Genomic DNA, 15696 nt, shown 5'->3' with positions numbered 1-15696 from the left:
AGCAAAAATGAGATGTAATCAGAAGTGTCTCCTCCTGCAGGCACTGTACACAGACTTCAGTCACTGAGTGTTGAACCTGAATTTGTGTTTTGTTAAAAGTTTTTTATTGTCTTTTGATGACATTATACACATATTGCATTTCATTACATTTTGGCTGTGTGTTGCTTGCTTTACAAGTTCTAGCCTCTTGTTAATTTGTTCAAATTTCTCTTTGAGTTTTATTAAATTATAGATAGTGTGTGCAGGTTTTCTGCAGTGGTCACCATTAAATTCAAGTATACTAAGACATTTGTAACACCACACAGAATACAGTAAGGGCAAAACAATTTTTTTTACATACTTACTACATACTTTCAAGCTGTATAACAGTGATTCCCAGTAGTATAATTAAATATTTAATGTGACCACGACCCACATAGGCAGCAGATGGGTGGATGGATTAACATCCAGCTATCAATTTTTCTTAAAGGTTTAAATGTTTAAAATAAGTCAGTTTAAGCTTCCTTTTTTTAAAATTGGCACATGCCCAGTGAGCTTCTTAGCAGCTATGGCTAACAGTACCAACAGTGTTTACCACAAGGATGATGGCATTGACTCAAAAACAAAAAACAAAAGAACAGTGTCTCAACAGCCTCCAACCAAAGCAAAATGAATAACCAACTGAATCAACATATTTAAGAGGTTTGTAAAAGAAATGCAAGACTTTTTAGTACCTTATACCTTAGATTAACTGAATTGAATGCTTGAATTGAATGTCTTTTCAAGACCCACAAATAATCTGTGTGTCTGTCTTATTTCAGAATTTGATTTTGATTTGAATTGTTGGACAAATGTTGGAAATGTTGACCTGTCGGACAAGCTAGTTGAAATGTGCAGATCACCAACTCAAGGAAAAGGAATGTCTGTTAGTTCTGAACAAGTCATTGCAGCAGCAAACAGTAATAAATAGCAACAGCAAAACTGAGTACATAAACAAGAAAATCTGGTTTTATGAAAAAGCTTGACTGACAGCATCGGCACCACAACTCCTCAGTTTAAGTAGATTAAAAAAAAAAAGTATGTGCGCACCTTTCACTGTTCATAGTATTCTTGTGGTGCAGTCATGCTGTCCCAACATGACAACACCCAGAGCCCTGGCCTCAACCCCTGACATCAGAGCTGAATATCATTCATGTGGTCCTGTTGTGGCTAAATGAGAGAAAATCCCTGCAGCCAGGTACTAAAACCTGGTGGAAAAACCTGAAAATAAGTGGAGGCTCTTACAGCAGCAGGTTAATGCCCAGGGTTTTGAACATGTTCAACTACACCTATAAGAAAAGGGTCCAAGAACTCAACACAATGGAACCAGATTTGCTGACCAGAGATGATCAGGAAGTCAGGGTCCTGTCCAACACCACATATGGGCATAGTGTTCGGTTGTCCACATACTTTTGGCCAAGTAGGGTAAGAGAAAAGCATGCTTAGAGTGAACTGTGTAAATTACTCAGTAGTGTGTTACTTTAAAAGAATACAAATCAGCAGTTTATAACTATTAAGTCTCAATTCAAGTTGAAAACATTTTAAGGATACAAACTCTGCCTACCTTTAAACTCAGTGGCAACATAAAGAAAACAGATATGAGAAATTACAGCAGATATCCAAGATGTGAGCTGCAGACTCACTAATCAACACTTTTATATCAATGATAAATAAAATGCCTGTGATTGGGGCTTGTTATGATGAACCAACAGAAAAGTCTACAGCTCTACAGAGCTTTATAGCTTCTTTTAGTTTATGACACATTTATTGCATGGTTTAGTCTCTGTGTTGCCAGAAAACAAGCCCTGAAAAACTGTTCCTCACCTCGCCAGCATCAAACACCAGACAAAGTTAACAACACTAGCAGGTGAAGAAAGTGGAGCATTTACTGAACTGAGAGATATTTTTCTTGGGAGTTGAAACTGTAGCATACTTAAAAGAAAAAACAGAAATGCAGCTTTAGGTGCTATGTTTTCAGAAATGTTGTGTTAATCTGAAATGTTATTGCACTCCTTTTAAATATGAGACAACGCCTCTGTCCATTATCCTCACAATCATCTCTAACTTATGCATTCTCTGGTTATAGAGATCTTGTCTTGTAATATCTTTACTGGGAGTTCATTCAAAGTACCAATGCATGGAAACAGCTTCTCAGTGAAAGTGTGTGTGAAGGTGTGTATGTGTGTGTTAGTATCAAGGTCAAAGAATGACAGTTTTCCTTTGTTCCAGTCCAAATGAACTCTGATCCTCTGAAGCTTCTTCTTTACCCGGAGAACAGCCGCTGGTTCTCCTAACAAACGTGCACTGTATTTACTGTTGTGAAACTCTATTTGCCAGAACCCAGTTTTTATTCGTCCCCTTTTCTGGACAGATTCTGCAGCCACACCAACAAACCAGGCTGTATTGTCTCGAACTTCAACATTCCAGTTGTGAACACCTGTGCTAAAGCCCTCCCAGCCCCGGACAGAACGATGATAGTCAATCCTCTCTGGGTTGTCAGGAAGATTCTGTTTTTCTCCGTGGCTCACACTGGTCAGATTCTCAGACAGGATAAATTCTGGATTGGCAGTGTTTGGATCCAGAATCACAGGAGTATAGGAGACCATCTCCTTCATCTTGTTCCAGATGTTGAAGGTCAGGTTGCCCAGGTGTTTGGCCACATCTATCAGAGCTCCTAAAACCGGCTCTGGATCCTCCAGCAGGGGGCGCTGCTGGACTCTTTTCACTGCAGCCTTGTAGTTGAGCAGGAATGAAACGTCGTCACCTCTTAGCTCCTCCTCTGTGGCTCTGATTGTGTGTGAAAGAGCTGCTATCTCTCTGCTCAGAGCCTCAATCTTCTCCTTCATCATCTGACTCTTCAGCTCCTCTTCCTCCCTCAGAGCAGTGATCCTGGCCTCCTCTTCCTCTTGTAGAAACTGGTGAAACTTCTTAAACTGCTCCTTAATCTGCCTCTCTGTGTGTCGGACCTGGACCTTAATGTGTTCTGCTGTTTGATCACAGTTTCCTTTAACTTGTTCAAACAGCTTCAGTTTCTCTTGTAAAGGCTTCAGGGATTTCTGAATCTCCTCTCTGTGATCCTGTGCAAATTCATGAATGGGTCTGAATCTGTGGTTGTTGTGTGTTTTTGAATCTCTGCAGATGAGACACACTGGCTGCTGATGGTCCAGACAGAAGAGCTTCAGTTTCTCAGAGTGCAGACTGCAGAGAGACTCAGACCCTGCTGAAGCTCTCTGATCTCTCTCCAGCAAGAAGGTCTCACACAGGTTCTTTAAAGCCAAGTTACGAGGCGGGTCACTCCTTGATGATCTCCTCTTACAAACTGGACACTCCTGTACAGGTTTCCCTCTCCACCAGCTCTGCAGACAGTGTTTGCAGAAGCTGTGGCTACATGACAGAACAACAGGATCTTTAAATATGTCCTGGCAGACTGGACAGGAGAGATCCTCCTCAGTTTGGAAAGCCATTTTCTCTCTTATTGAGGCTGAAAACACACCAGGCAGAGCCCTAAACAGGAAGTCAGTCGTGACTCCTCTCCTTCCTCTTGAAAATTCCTATCACTCTGAGACGTTTTTTTCAAATCCACAGTCCATGTGTGCAGTCAATCGCAGGTTTAAGTTGCAGAAATCCCTCTATTTCCTGCTGTATTTTTCCTCCCTCAGGGGAAGTTGCAGGTCTAGTCTTTTATTGTTATTTTCTGTCTCTCAGCTTACGTGTGTCATTTCTTGGTGGAGGAACAACAGTCTACTTCCTGGTTTGACTCAAGCAAGTTGGAGGTGGAGCTTTGTCTAGCAATCTGTGTCAAGTGTTGAATCATTATGTTCAAACCTTTATTTATACAGGGAATGCCACTGAGAGCAAGAAACGATAATTCACAAATGTAAAATACACACGCATATTGCCCTGAGTCAGCTAAAAGAGATATAAAAAGAGGGAATAGCTCGTCAAATTTGACTTTTTTCTGAATGTTGTTGCCGGATTTCCTTCATTTTCAATTAGTGCAGAGACACAGACTGATGGTTTAGCTTTTCTAATAAAATACCTATTATGTTGTTTTTGAAAATACTGCCAATCAGAGGATGATTCAGTTGTTTGCGCTTTTGGCCAGGAAGCATGCCTGTCATTAAACATTTCAGCTATTTCCGAATTTCCTGTTTTTAACTCCAACTTAGTTTTGAGGGGCAACTTTTCTGCAATGGAATTAAATGTTCTTATGAAATAAGCCAGAACCAAGAGTGAATCAGGAACTGGAACAAGGGAATTTTTGAAAATAATAAATATATTTTTTAGATATGAGCGATATTTAAATGTCTTGCCCATATAGAGACATAAGTGTGTATGACTCAGACATACATGACCATGTATGTGGTCAAATGTCTCCATATCTGCCCATCACTATCATCCCTAAATATAAATATTCATACATAACTGTTTACAATGTAATAACTTTATTTAATTGTGCTGTAGAGAACCCAAAGGTACATTAACTGGATTATATTACAAAAGCAAGAAAATCTCAATAAAAATCACAATCATAACTCCACAAATTAACAAAAATCAAGCCTTGGAACATAAATATAGTTCATTCAATGTTTCTAGAAAGGTAGATTTTTAAAACACAAACTAGCTTAGTGTTGTTCTTTAGTAACTACATCAACTAAAAATGTCAAGAAACCTAAGCTTTAAGTCTATTTTAGAAAATTTAAAACAAGGACAAGTAGGGTCTGTTCACTTCATTATTTTGGTGACTACGAATAAAGTTACCAAAGTAACTTTAGTTATAATAACTTGAAAATGCAGAGAGAATAGAAAGTTACTATGGTGACTAATTTAGCAATTATAAGTGGGAAAAGTTGCTGTAGCTGATCAGCTAATGAAATTTAAAATAAAATACCAGCACAACATCAACACCAACCCAAACTCACTAAAAATATGATGAGGTTAAGTAAACGTCTTTGAGTGTACACATCAACAGAAGAGAAGCTGATTTCACAGAAGTGGTTTGAGAAGTTTCCATGTACATGTTTATTCAGTATATTTTGATGTGACTCCACATTCTATTGTAGGTACTGTAAATTCAAGCTGAGAAAGGAGTAAACTCCAAACTCTTCAGAGCCACATTACAAGCCTATAGGTGAGTATGTGATACTCTGTAAACATACATAGAGAGAAAATTAATAGCTTGTAAGTCTTCATCGTTGCCATTTAACCAACAATTACTCTTCAAGCTACATCGTCATCACTGACTAAACTGTTTCAGTGTCAACAGAGACTTTCACTGGTAACATTTTTAATTTGAGCTCATTTCTGGTGCTTATGTATGGAAACAGCATGTCAGTGAAAGTGTGCATGAAGGTGTGTATGCGAGTGTAAGTATCCAGATCAAAGAATGACAGTTTTCCTTTGTCCCAGTCCAGATGAACTCTGATCTTCTGGAGCTTCTTCTTCACTGACAGAACAATGCGGGGATCTGATGGTGACACTGCCGCATATTTTCCATCAGTTAACCCTATTCGCCACAATCCAGACTTGATTTCTCCCTTCCTTTGGACAGACTCTGTTGCCACACCCAGGACCCAACCTGTACTGTCTTCAACGTCAACATCCCAGCTGTGAGTTCCTGCTTTAAAGCCTTCAGAGCCAAGGATAATGCCATAACAGTCAAACCTCTCTGGATTGTCAGGAAGATTCTGTTTCTCTGCACATCTCACACTGGTCAGATTTTCAGACAGGATAAATTCTGGATGAGCTGTGTTTGGATCCAGAATCACAGAAGTGTAGGAGACCACCTCCTTCATCTTGTTCCAGATGTTGAAGGTCAGGTTGCCCAGGTGTTTGGCCACATCTATCAGAGCTCCTGAGACCAGCTGTGGATCCTCCGGCAGGGGGCGCTGCTGGACTCTTTTCACTGCAGCTTTGTAGTCCTGCAGGAATGAGACATCTTCAGCTCTCAGCTCCTCCTCTGTGGCTCTGATTATGTGTGAAAGAGCTGCTATCTCTCTGCTCAGAGCCTCAGTCTTCTCCCTCATCACTTTACTTCTTTGTTTTTCCTCTCCCCTCAGAGCAGTGATCCTGGCCTCCTCTTCCTCTTGTAGAAACTGGTGAAGCTTCTTAAACTGCTCCTTAATCTTCCTCTCTGTGTCTCGAGCTTGGACCTTAATGTATTTTGCTGTTTGATCACAATTTCCCTTAACTTCTTTAAAGACGTTCAGTTTCTCTTGTAAGGGTTTCAGGGATTTGCGGAGTTTCTCTCGAAGATCCTGTGCAGCTTCATCGATGGGTCTGAATCTGTGGCCATTGTGTGTTTTTGAATCTCTGCAAACGACACACACTGGCTGCTGATGGTCCAGACAGAAGAGTTTCAGTTTCTCAGAGTGCAGACTGCAGAGACCTGCAGACTCAGCTGAAGCCATTTTCTCTGTGACCAAAGCTAAAAACACTGAGCGCTGAAAAACAGGAAGCCAGTCACTTGTTTCCCTATGCTGCTGTATCAAGTCAGTTTCAGTTTGATTCCTCTTTTCTTCCAGTCAGCAGCAGGTTGAAATAAACATATTCCAGTTTTGCCTCTTGTACCTTAAGAGGCAGTTATGAAAATTAATTTGATAATCTGTCACTCAATGTGTATGTGACTCCTCCAGCAAGCAAAAAAGAAACCAAACTCTATTTCCTGTTTGTCGTGATGATGAAAGGTGAGAGGTTGAGAGGTGGAGCTTCATCAGACCATTAATGTGTTTTCAGTTTAAAAAACAATTTGAAGAGAGCAAATCGTAAAAGTGCTGATTTCAAACTGTCACAGTGCTTTGAGATCGCCTCATTATGTCAACATACCTTTCATGGGAAGAGCGCTAAAAAAACACAACAAGCTCTGTCTTGTTGGCTGACTGTGGCCTTGTGTAACTGGAATAACACACATTAAACCAAATTCATTTACACTGCCTTCACCATCGTGTTTGTTTGCTTTCCATCGTCTCAAAAAGACATGATCAAAAAAGTATGAGTAGTACTAGCACTGTACAAATACTACTAAAAATATATATACAATTTATGTATTACTTTCCAAAACAAAAGTTACCCACAGATAAAACATAGTTAATAAAATTGGACAAACAGCAGGAAATTAAGATAAAGGGCAAAGATAAGGTAAAGGCTAAAGGCAAAGCAGAAGCAAAAAACAAAACAAAAACATATCATGAAGTGATAATTATTTCATTATTATTAATAACTGTTCTCTCGTACTGCATTGTTACATACTACTTATTTGTCATACATTAATTGTTGTGTCATCCCTGATTAATTCCTCACTTATTTCTTGGTAATTCACTACTCACAGTTTTGTGGTCTGAGAACTGAGAGAAAACAAATGTAGTTATTTATTTTGGCCGCTCGCTAAGAATCATCTTTTCCTCTCTCCGTTGGCATCTCTGACAGAGCAACGCGCCTACGGTTTGTTTGTCTGATCCAATGTGATGTATTTCTTGTTGAGACAGGACAGAGAGTGTCTACGGTGACCCCACAAGGACAAAGCACATACAAGAAAGAAAACACATACGTTATTGGAGACACCCTCAAAAATGCTAGAGGAGCTAAGGGACTCCTGGGGGAAGTGATGAGTCTAATTTGAATAAGCTGCAACATTGCAAATACTACCTGCCTTTTCATCCATCTATTAGCTATACTGCTTATCCTTAAGATATGCTTTGCTGACTGACTACAAATGAGTTTTTTCATTCTGAAAGCTAGTGATGGCCAAATGAAGCTTCCTGAAGCTCTAAGAATTTCCCGGCAATTGGTTCACCAAAATGTTCATTATTCGAAGCTTCGTTCAACAGCGCTCACTGGCAACATCTACTCCTCAAGTTAATGTGTAGCAGTCAAATCGAACCTTTTTGTATCAAGAACAATATAGCCCTGTTTTTATCCAGAAACTAACACTAACAACGAACCACTGACGTCTCCCTTACTAAATGAGGCCTTGTTTGTTATAGGTCACGTGGTTTCTTGCAAAACAATACAAGCCTCAAAGCAGGGCATCATATGGCACGCCCTTTAATACTCTGTACACGCCTCAAAGCCTCTTGATGCTTGACATACATGTAATCATTTAGCAGACGCCTTTGTCCAAAGTGATGTACAAAATGAGGTTCAGTCCAAGCCATGGCAGATCAAGAAGTCTCTGAGAAAAAGTCTGAAATGTATAATCAGATATCCATTCCACCTGACACAAGTGCCACAACACTTTGCACGAAATTAAAATAGGAAAAAACAATATTTTTAAGAGTTTTGGAGAAAGAGCAGGATCCAGACATGGAGAGGGAGAGAGGAGGGTCTTTAGGTGTTTTTTGAAGACAGAGGGATTCTGCTAACTGAATCAAGTTCAGTCAGTATTGCCTTTTAAATACTGAGTGCAAAGTGTTGCATATCACACAGCTGAGACTGCGTTAGCAACACAATGTGAGCAGGCGTGACTGAGTCAATCCCCTGAAACTCATGCCTGTGTAGTGAAACCCGGAAACATCTATTACAACACACTAGGGATGGGAATTTTGATTACTTTTTGAAGCCATTAATCAAGCCAATTTAAGTCTATTAGTTGTGACATCATCATTAACACATGCCCTCCACCCAAACCAAAATAGTATGTTGTCATGTTGAGTCATATTTTTTGATGCTTTCTCAGAGCTGTAGTTGCACATCGTCTGAAATCATTCACCTCAATCAAGCCACCAAAGCTATTTGTTATTTATTCCTGTCGTTTGCTGTCACATGAACGTTTCAGTACAATAAAGTAAGCACTGCCTGTGGGCCGGATGGCTGCACATTAAAACATTTTCACCCAACTGCTTCATGAATGTTTCAAGTCTTGGCAGAAACAGGACCATAAACATTAGTTCCACGTCTTTCTTTGCACCTCCACCCGATTAAAAATTAGTCAAGTAAAAATTAGTCGATTCTTAAAATTAGACCTATGTTTACCATGTCGATTAATCCACTAATTGATTATTTGTGCACATCCCTACAATACATCATGTTTTTACACATGAATGCAGGCCACAAGGTAAAGAGATACTTTAAACATTTTTATATGCTACCATTAAGATCAAGGTGCCCTGAACAATACCCATATCAGTATTTGTGTATTTCCAGTACAAACTGGGAGCTGCTGTTAACTGTGCTTTTTGTCACAGACAAGGAAAGATTAATCTCAAACAAGCCTATATGTGGGTACTTTGGAGGGTGAACTATTTCCTGTGGGGGTGTATGTTGTGGGTTCATGCTATCTAATCTCTGCAGAGTTGCTACTGAGCAACCTAGAGCAGACAAACATCCTCTCTCTCTCTCTCTCTCTCTCTCTCTCTCTCTCTCTCTCTCACTCTCTCACTCTCTCACTCACTCACTCACTCACTCACTCTCTCTCTCACACACACACACACAGATTTTAATGCACCTATTTATGGTCTCTTTTTTGTTCTAGATGAAAAGACTGAAACAAACTTTGTCTGACACTTGAATGGATCATGTTTCTGATACCATCCGTCAGCCACAATCAAAGATACAGGTCCTTCTACAAAACATCCTCTCACGCACATATAACAGGAAAACATTATGGAGGGCGGCATACTTTACTTTTTTCCCCCCTCTCTCTGTCTCTGTCCAGCCCCTGGTACTGGTTGGTTGGCTTTCGACCAATCACATTGCTTGTGGTCAAACTCTATAGAATACTTTGCCCATGGCAGAGGCTGAGGTGCACTAGCTTTTCCTTCTTGTCTTCATTTTTATCTTTAGCCTTCACTGGGAATAAACAGATCTGATCTGAGCTCCTGTCAGCAGCAGCAACAGATTCACCTTCATTCACCCAGGTGAGAAACAACTTGTCTGTTTTTCTTCACACTGAGCTGCATACCTGAGAGGCTTTACGTGTCTTAAGACAATGAAACAGCTGTCCTCCATCTGAAGGTCTAAAAAAAACAGGTGAAATATAATAGTGGAGTCATTCAAGAACAGATCTGTGGTATTACTGAGTCTCTACGTTTTGGGAGAAGAGGTACTCATATTCTTAATTTAACACACTAGAACAGCAAAGCAGAAATGTAGGATCAGATGCATACTGGATCAATGATAAAAATCCACAAAATTGAAGACAACAGTTAAAAAAATCTTTCTACTACATTGAATTACATGATTTGTCTCCACAAGCTGAGACAAATTCATTGTGGTGTTGCTGAACAAAGTTGTTTAAGTTTAGTGGTGTTGACATTGTGGATGTATATGGAGAATGTTTCCCTTGTAAGTAATGTTTAATTAAAAAATTGAACAAAAAACCCAAACCTTTTATTTTTTTAACAGTCGATAGTGAGAGCAGACAGGATGTCATTTCTAAGGTAGGCGGAAACTAAAATAAATTGAAAATGTTGCAACAGTCTAAAAGTCAGGAGAGGCAAAACACGTCAGAACAACAATGATATATGATCCTACTGTTTACAACAACATCATTACGTGTTAGCATGTGTGTTTGTGTTGGCACGGTGTGGCTGTTGTCAGGAGTAATATCGACTGATCACCATGCTCACTGAGATCGTTATTTCAAACTAGTTGGACAACCTCCACAACACACGTAAAAACACACACAGCTACCTGGGATTTTGTCTGTGTCACCTGTCACCCCTAACACCACAACCAGGAAAAAGGAGCATAATCATTTTGTAACATATATTTCATATGTTCTTCAAAAAACCCTCCAGTATTTACAAGAATATTTAATTTCCTCTAAAAAACCCAACTGTTATGACCTTGTTGTTCATAGTTTCCCTTCACCCTAACTACGTTTAAATAATAGTATGAACTGGTAAATATTCTACTGGTATATGATTCATACAAAAAAATTAAACTGTAAATTGTCTACTGTTTCATACTAAACTAGAATGGCATTCAGTACATGTCTGTCTGGCTCTTATAATAGAAAAATAAAAGAAAAAGGGAAGTAGTCTTAAATAACTTAAATAATCAATGACTTGTCATATCCGCCCCTTTAACTGGATACATAGCTAAGTTTAATTAGTTCTTTTAAATAAAGTTTAATGTAATCCATGCTGAATGTAGTGGAGAAATAAATGCAGAAACGAATACAAATAAGAAACCATATAAATATAGATGTCGGATGTTAACTGCGTGCAGCCAGCTGTGTGTGTGATCTACTCCAGACATAAGAGGTTAGAGGATTGTCCATCTTGATTGACAACAATGATTACAAGTCAGTTACATTCCTGTGGTGAGACACTGAACTATAGGAACATGCTGTATGTCATCAGGCTGCAGTGCTGCCTTTAATCACTAAAAAAAGGTTAGAGCAGTAGGTTAGCTTTTGAGTAGCATTATCATTGGTTTTAGGTAATTGCTAAAGTAAAAATAGCAATACAAGAGTGTAAAAAAAAAAAAAAAAACTCCATAAAAGTCTTCACATTTATATACTCACATATTTACATTTTTACTTTTTACTTACAGGTATTATTAGCAAGTACCTTAAGTATCAGAAGTAAAAGTAGTCATCATGCAGAATGACCTCTGTTAGAGTGTTATCATATACCGCACATTAAATTACTTCAATATTGATACAGCATTCTAAAGTTATAGCCCCTGAAGTTGAGGTAATTTTAAGTTATTTATATACTGATGGAAAAACTAAACTACAACAATATTTTAGCAGCTGACCAAATGTTTTGATTGTAAAGTCAAGATCTCAAGGTTAAGGTTGGTTTTATTGTCTCTACAAATAGAATTGTGGTGGATTAAAGGAAATGATGCACAGAAAACAGAATCACTTTCACAGAAAATCACTAAAATTTTACTTAAATCAAACTCTTGTCTGAAAAAACTGCTGCGTGATAGGAGATGCCAACTGAGGGAGCTGCACTTTTTCTTTACAGTCCTGAGGAACACAGGCATGTTTAATTACAGACTGGCTGTATATTTGTACATCCGTTTGCTTTGTCCACAACAGAGACTTGTCTTTTAGAGATGAAAGGTAAATAACAGGGTGGGAATCTATAGGGTATGCTGACAGATCCGTGCCTAAAGCTACATTGTGGTGTTAAAACAATATGGTATGTGTTAATGTAAAGCAGGTGGCTGCAGGCAGACCCTGTTAGATCAGTGGAAATAACACTGCGACTAAACCTGTTAGAACAAGTCCTAAATGTTTATCCTCAGCCAGTTTTTTGTTGAAGAACTGAACTCAACAGGAGTTAGTTGAAAAGAATTCAGAGAGCAGCTCATTTGTTTTTTTGTTTTTTTTTTTTTAACTAATATTAATAAATCCCAAACAAAATATTACCCAAAGATGAACAATTTAGCCAATAAAACAAAACTAAATATTTAAAGTTTAGAGGTAAACCCAATGGAATGGGTTTTGATTGATTAAGTGAAGTAGTAGAGGTTAGCTTGCTTCATATGTTGTTGTTTATGCTTCTGTCATTCGTTGTTTATTTTAATTATTTTGTTAAGTTAAATTCTTCTTCAGTTCATATACATTTTCATCACCTTGTTCTTTTACTCTCATCAATTCCTGTTTTCTTCTCTAGTGATAATTTAACTTAGAAAAAGTAAATGATAAAACAACCCCATACTAGTTTAAATCAAATCACTTTAATTTAGTCAAGAAATTCTTAATTCTTAATTTCTTTTTCTTCCCAGAGGAAGTGAAGGTAAAACACCTGCTGTGTTGAGTCAGACTCAATAAAACTTAGTGCCATTATTTTCTGTCTTTATAGTCTGTAGTTAAACCACAACAAGCATTTATTTTATTATCTGCAGTGTGTATTTTGTGGCCTCTTACAAAGGTCTCAGGTGTGTAAGACATGCCATCTTGTTTTACAACTGTGGTGCTGCTGTTAACACTCACACACACACTGTACCAGCTTGTTTGATGTATATACAGTACGGTAAGCCCACATATGGCTGTTCATGTTCAGACACAGGCTCATTAAAATTCCAACAATATTTCCATTCAGTTCCTGTCGTGTCTTTTTTTTTGTCTGCAGGCACCATGAAAGTAGCATCTTTTAACATCCAGAAGTTTGGAAAAAACAAAGTGTCAGACCCAGATATCCTCAATATCCTGACCAAGGTAACAACAACCAGTACGAAAATACACACCCACACACAAATTGCAGTGCTTTTCACTCTACATATTCTTAATGCCTGTTGGAACTAATGTTTGCATCCTAGAATGACGAGTTACTAGGTTAAGTTAACCCCGTTTCACACTGGCACCTTTTAGCCCAGTGTTTAGTCGGTTTTCAGGTTTTGGGCTAACCCTGCTCAAAAACAGGGCCAGCAAGTCCTAGGCTAAAATCCAACAAGTCTTCCAATCTAACCGACCACACAGGTCGCTTGCTCCTATCCTCAAGTACGACCCATAGTAGCGTACCAGCACCAGGTGTTACCGGACTGTTGTGGAACATCTCAGTTTGGTTCTGTTTAACATCAGTTAAGCAAATAATTAGTTCATCTTTAGAAAATTGAATGATAAAAATGGCCAATAAATTAAGAAAAGAATAAATATATAAGATGTATTATAACACTGACACATTACTCATTTCTTCATCCTGATCCTCCATATTTCAGACTTTATATGGTAAACTGATGTCACACTGAGCTCAGTCTTTTTCTCTGTCTCTGCCCCTTAGATTGTGTCTCAATATGACATCATTTTGATCCTGGAAGTGGTGGACGTCAGTGGGAGAGTCTGTAAAAACCTTTCTGGATGCACTCAATGGGTGAGTGCAGACTTTGTCTCTGAAAATGATCAGCCTGCCTCCGTCTTGTATTTTCAAATCTAAGACATCATGACGTCAATGCTTCCTCCCTCTCAATGAAAAGAACGACAAACTGTTGGCAGTGCTGTACAGTTAAATCAAAATGAATACAATTATTAAAATTAATATAATCCATTCATTCAATCTATTTATGCACTGATTAAATTAACACAATTACAATACACGCCTGCCCTTCTGTCTTTTCAGATGCAATCAGAATCATCACTACTCTCTGAAGATCAGCAGTCGTCTGGGCCGAACACGCTACAAGGAGCAGTTCATGTTCCTGTACAGGTGAGTGCTCAACTGCAGCAGAATCTCACTGCTGAGGCTGAAATGACTTATAAACCGGTTTAAAGTCTGTACATCTGTTTGTCCAAGCAAGATAACACTTTGATTTAGGCAGAAGCATGAGATATTCTGTTGTTCAAAGCTGGCTTCAAATGAACCAGAACTGATAACAGAGGAACGAGTCTTAAATCTTCTTCTCTGCTGCCCATCTACAATACGTACTGAGCCCATCTACAATACGTACTGAGTATAATGTTAATAACCAAAATATGGCTAAATGTTTGCATTTTACAAGCTTTGCATTTGCTTTAAACACTTAACCAAATTGGGGGGGGGGGTATAGAAGGAACATAGCAGACACTGAATGAGGTACCTACGAATCATTCAAGAGCATACCTAATGTGGTGATTTACAAGTATTTGTGTATGTGTGTTGTAGGGATGACTTGGTTGACTTGGTGGCTCCTATCAGTTTGATGACCAGGTGACCGAGGGATTAGACGTTTTCGTAGAGATCCCTACATCCTGCGATTCAGATGCCTCAATACAGGTAGAAGATGTTTGTCATGCACACACAAGACAACTTAAAACTAAATAGGAAACAAAATATCATTATCAAGGGAAATATCTTCAAAAAGATATAACCTCTTTAGATTAGGGTTGTCTGAATGCAAAGGTGAGTGTCTGTGTGTGTGTGTGTGCCCACCTTAGTGTTGAAGGACCTCGTGATGATCCCAGTTCACACCAAACCAGAGGACTCGGAGAAGGAGCTGGACGAGCTGTACGATGTCTTCCTGGACGTGAAGAAGAAGTGGAGGACTGATGTGAGGACATGACGTCATCAGTACAGACAGCGCTGACAGAGAAAAACATGATTTAATACAGTGATTCCCAAACAAGGCTGCCTCTATCCCTTGGGGAGGGGTAGCTGAACTAATTTGGGGGGGAAGAAAAAATGAGCTAAAAGTAACAGGAAGCCAGTGTTGGATAAATACTGAAAGTAGTGGATACATGGTTGAAATAATAAGCTAAGCACATACGGAGAATAAACTGTGGAAACAGTTAACTATGGGGTAAATACTGATGAAGCTAATGGATAAACAGCTGAAATGGTTAAGAATAATGAATAAATGGTTGACACAGAAAGGTAGGAGTCGTGGGAATACTGTTGAAAAAGGTAAAATTATTGGATAAATAGTCAAAATTGATAAAAGTAATGGATAAATGGCTGAAATGTTGCATTTATGTTACCACCAAGTTGACCAAACTTACCTAAACTGTCATGGAAATACACCATCTACGTTTTTAATGGTTAAATACAACCATCACTTGACAAAAAAGGTTGTGAACCATCAATATAACAGCAAGACCTTCAAAATAATGTTACTTTGCTTTACCTGTTGGAAATTTACAGCAAAATCTGATTTTGTCTTTATAAATGGTGGTTCAGGAAGTCATCACAAAAAAATCTTAACAAGTGTTTGCTGTTCTACCCACAATCAGATAAGACAACCATGGTCTACTTCACCTGTTAGTGACACAGATTTTTTGGGCTGTTGTTGACACATGCTGCCACTGCT

General features: G+C 38.6%; 2 protein-coding genes and 1 pseudogene across 2 annotated transcripts; 1 reads left to right on the top strand and 2 right to left on the bottom strand.

Annotated features, from left to right (window-relative positions):
• Positions 1-81: 81 nt before the first annotated feature.
• On the bottom strand, positions 82-4860 carry LOC108891974 (nuclear factor 7, ovary-like). The gene has a single exon (XM_018689370.2). It carries the CDS (start codon positions 3480-3482, stop codon positions 2079-2081), a length of 1404 nt encoding a protein of 467 aa, XP_018544886.1. The 5' UTR covers positions 3483-4860; the 3' UTR covers positions 82-2078.
• Positions 4861-5013: 153 nt separating this feature from the next.
• On the bottom strand, positions 5014-6935 carry LOC127139670 (zinc-binding protein A33-like). Its single transcript, XM_051067889.1, has one exon. It carries the CDS (start codon positions 6426-6428, stop codon positions 5262-5264), a length of 1167 nt encoding a protein of 388 aa, XP_050923846.1. The 5' UTR covers positions 6429-6935; the 3' UTR covers positions 5014-5261.
• A 2634-nt stretch (positions 6936-9569) lies between these two features.
• LOC108891973 (deoxyribonuclease gamma-like) lies at positions 9570-14966 on the top strand (annotated as a pseudogene).
• The last annotated feature ends 730 nt before the right edge of the window (positions 14967-15696 follow it).

This window comes from Lates calcarifer, unplaced genomic scaffold (assembly GCF_001640805.2).
Source record: "Lates calcarifer isolate ASB-BC8 unplaced genomic scaffold, TLL_Latcal_v3 _unitig_2069_quiver_1094, whole genome shotgun sequence".
Lineage (NCBI taxonomy): Eukaryota > Metazoa > Chordata > Actinopteri > Centropomidae > Lates > Lates calcarifer.
The sequence above is the reverse complement of the archived record's forward strand: the minus strand, read 5'-3'. Positions and strand labels throughout refer to the sequence as shown.

Bases quoted from the DNA above. Each gene is read 5' to 3' on its own strand.
- LOC127139670 (XM_051067889.1), bottom strand. From the start codon at position 6,428: ATGGCTTCAGCTGAGTCTGCAGGTCTCTGCAGTCTGCACTCTGAGAAA.
- LOC108891974 (XM_018689370.2), bottom strand. From the start codon at position 3,482: ATGGCTTTCCAAACTGAGGAGGATCTCTCCTGTCCAGTCTGCCAGGAC.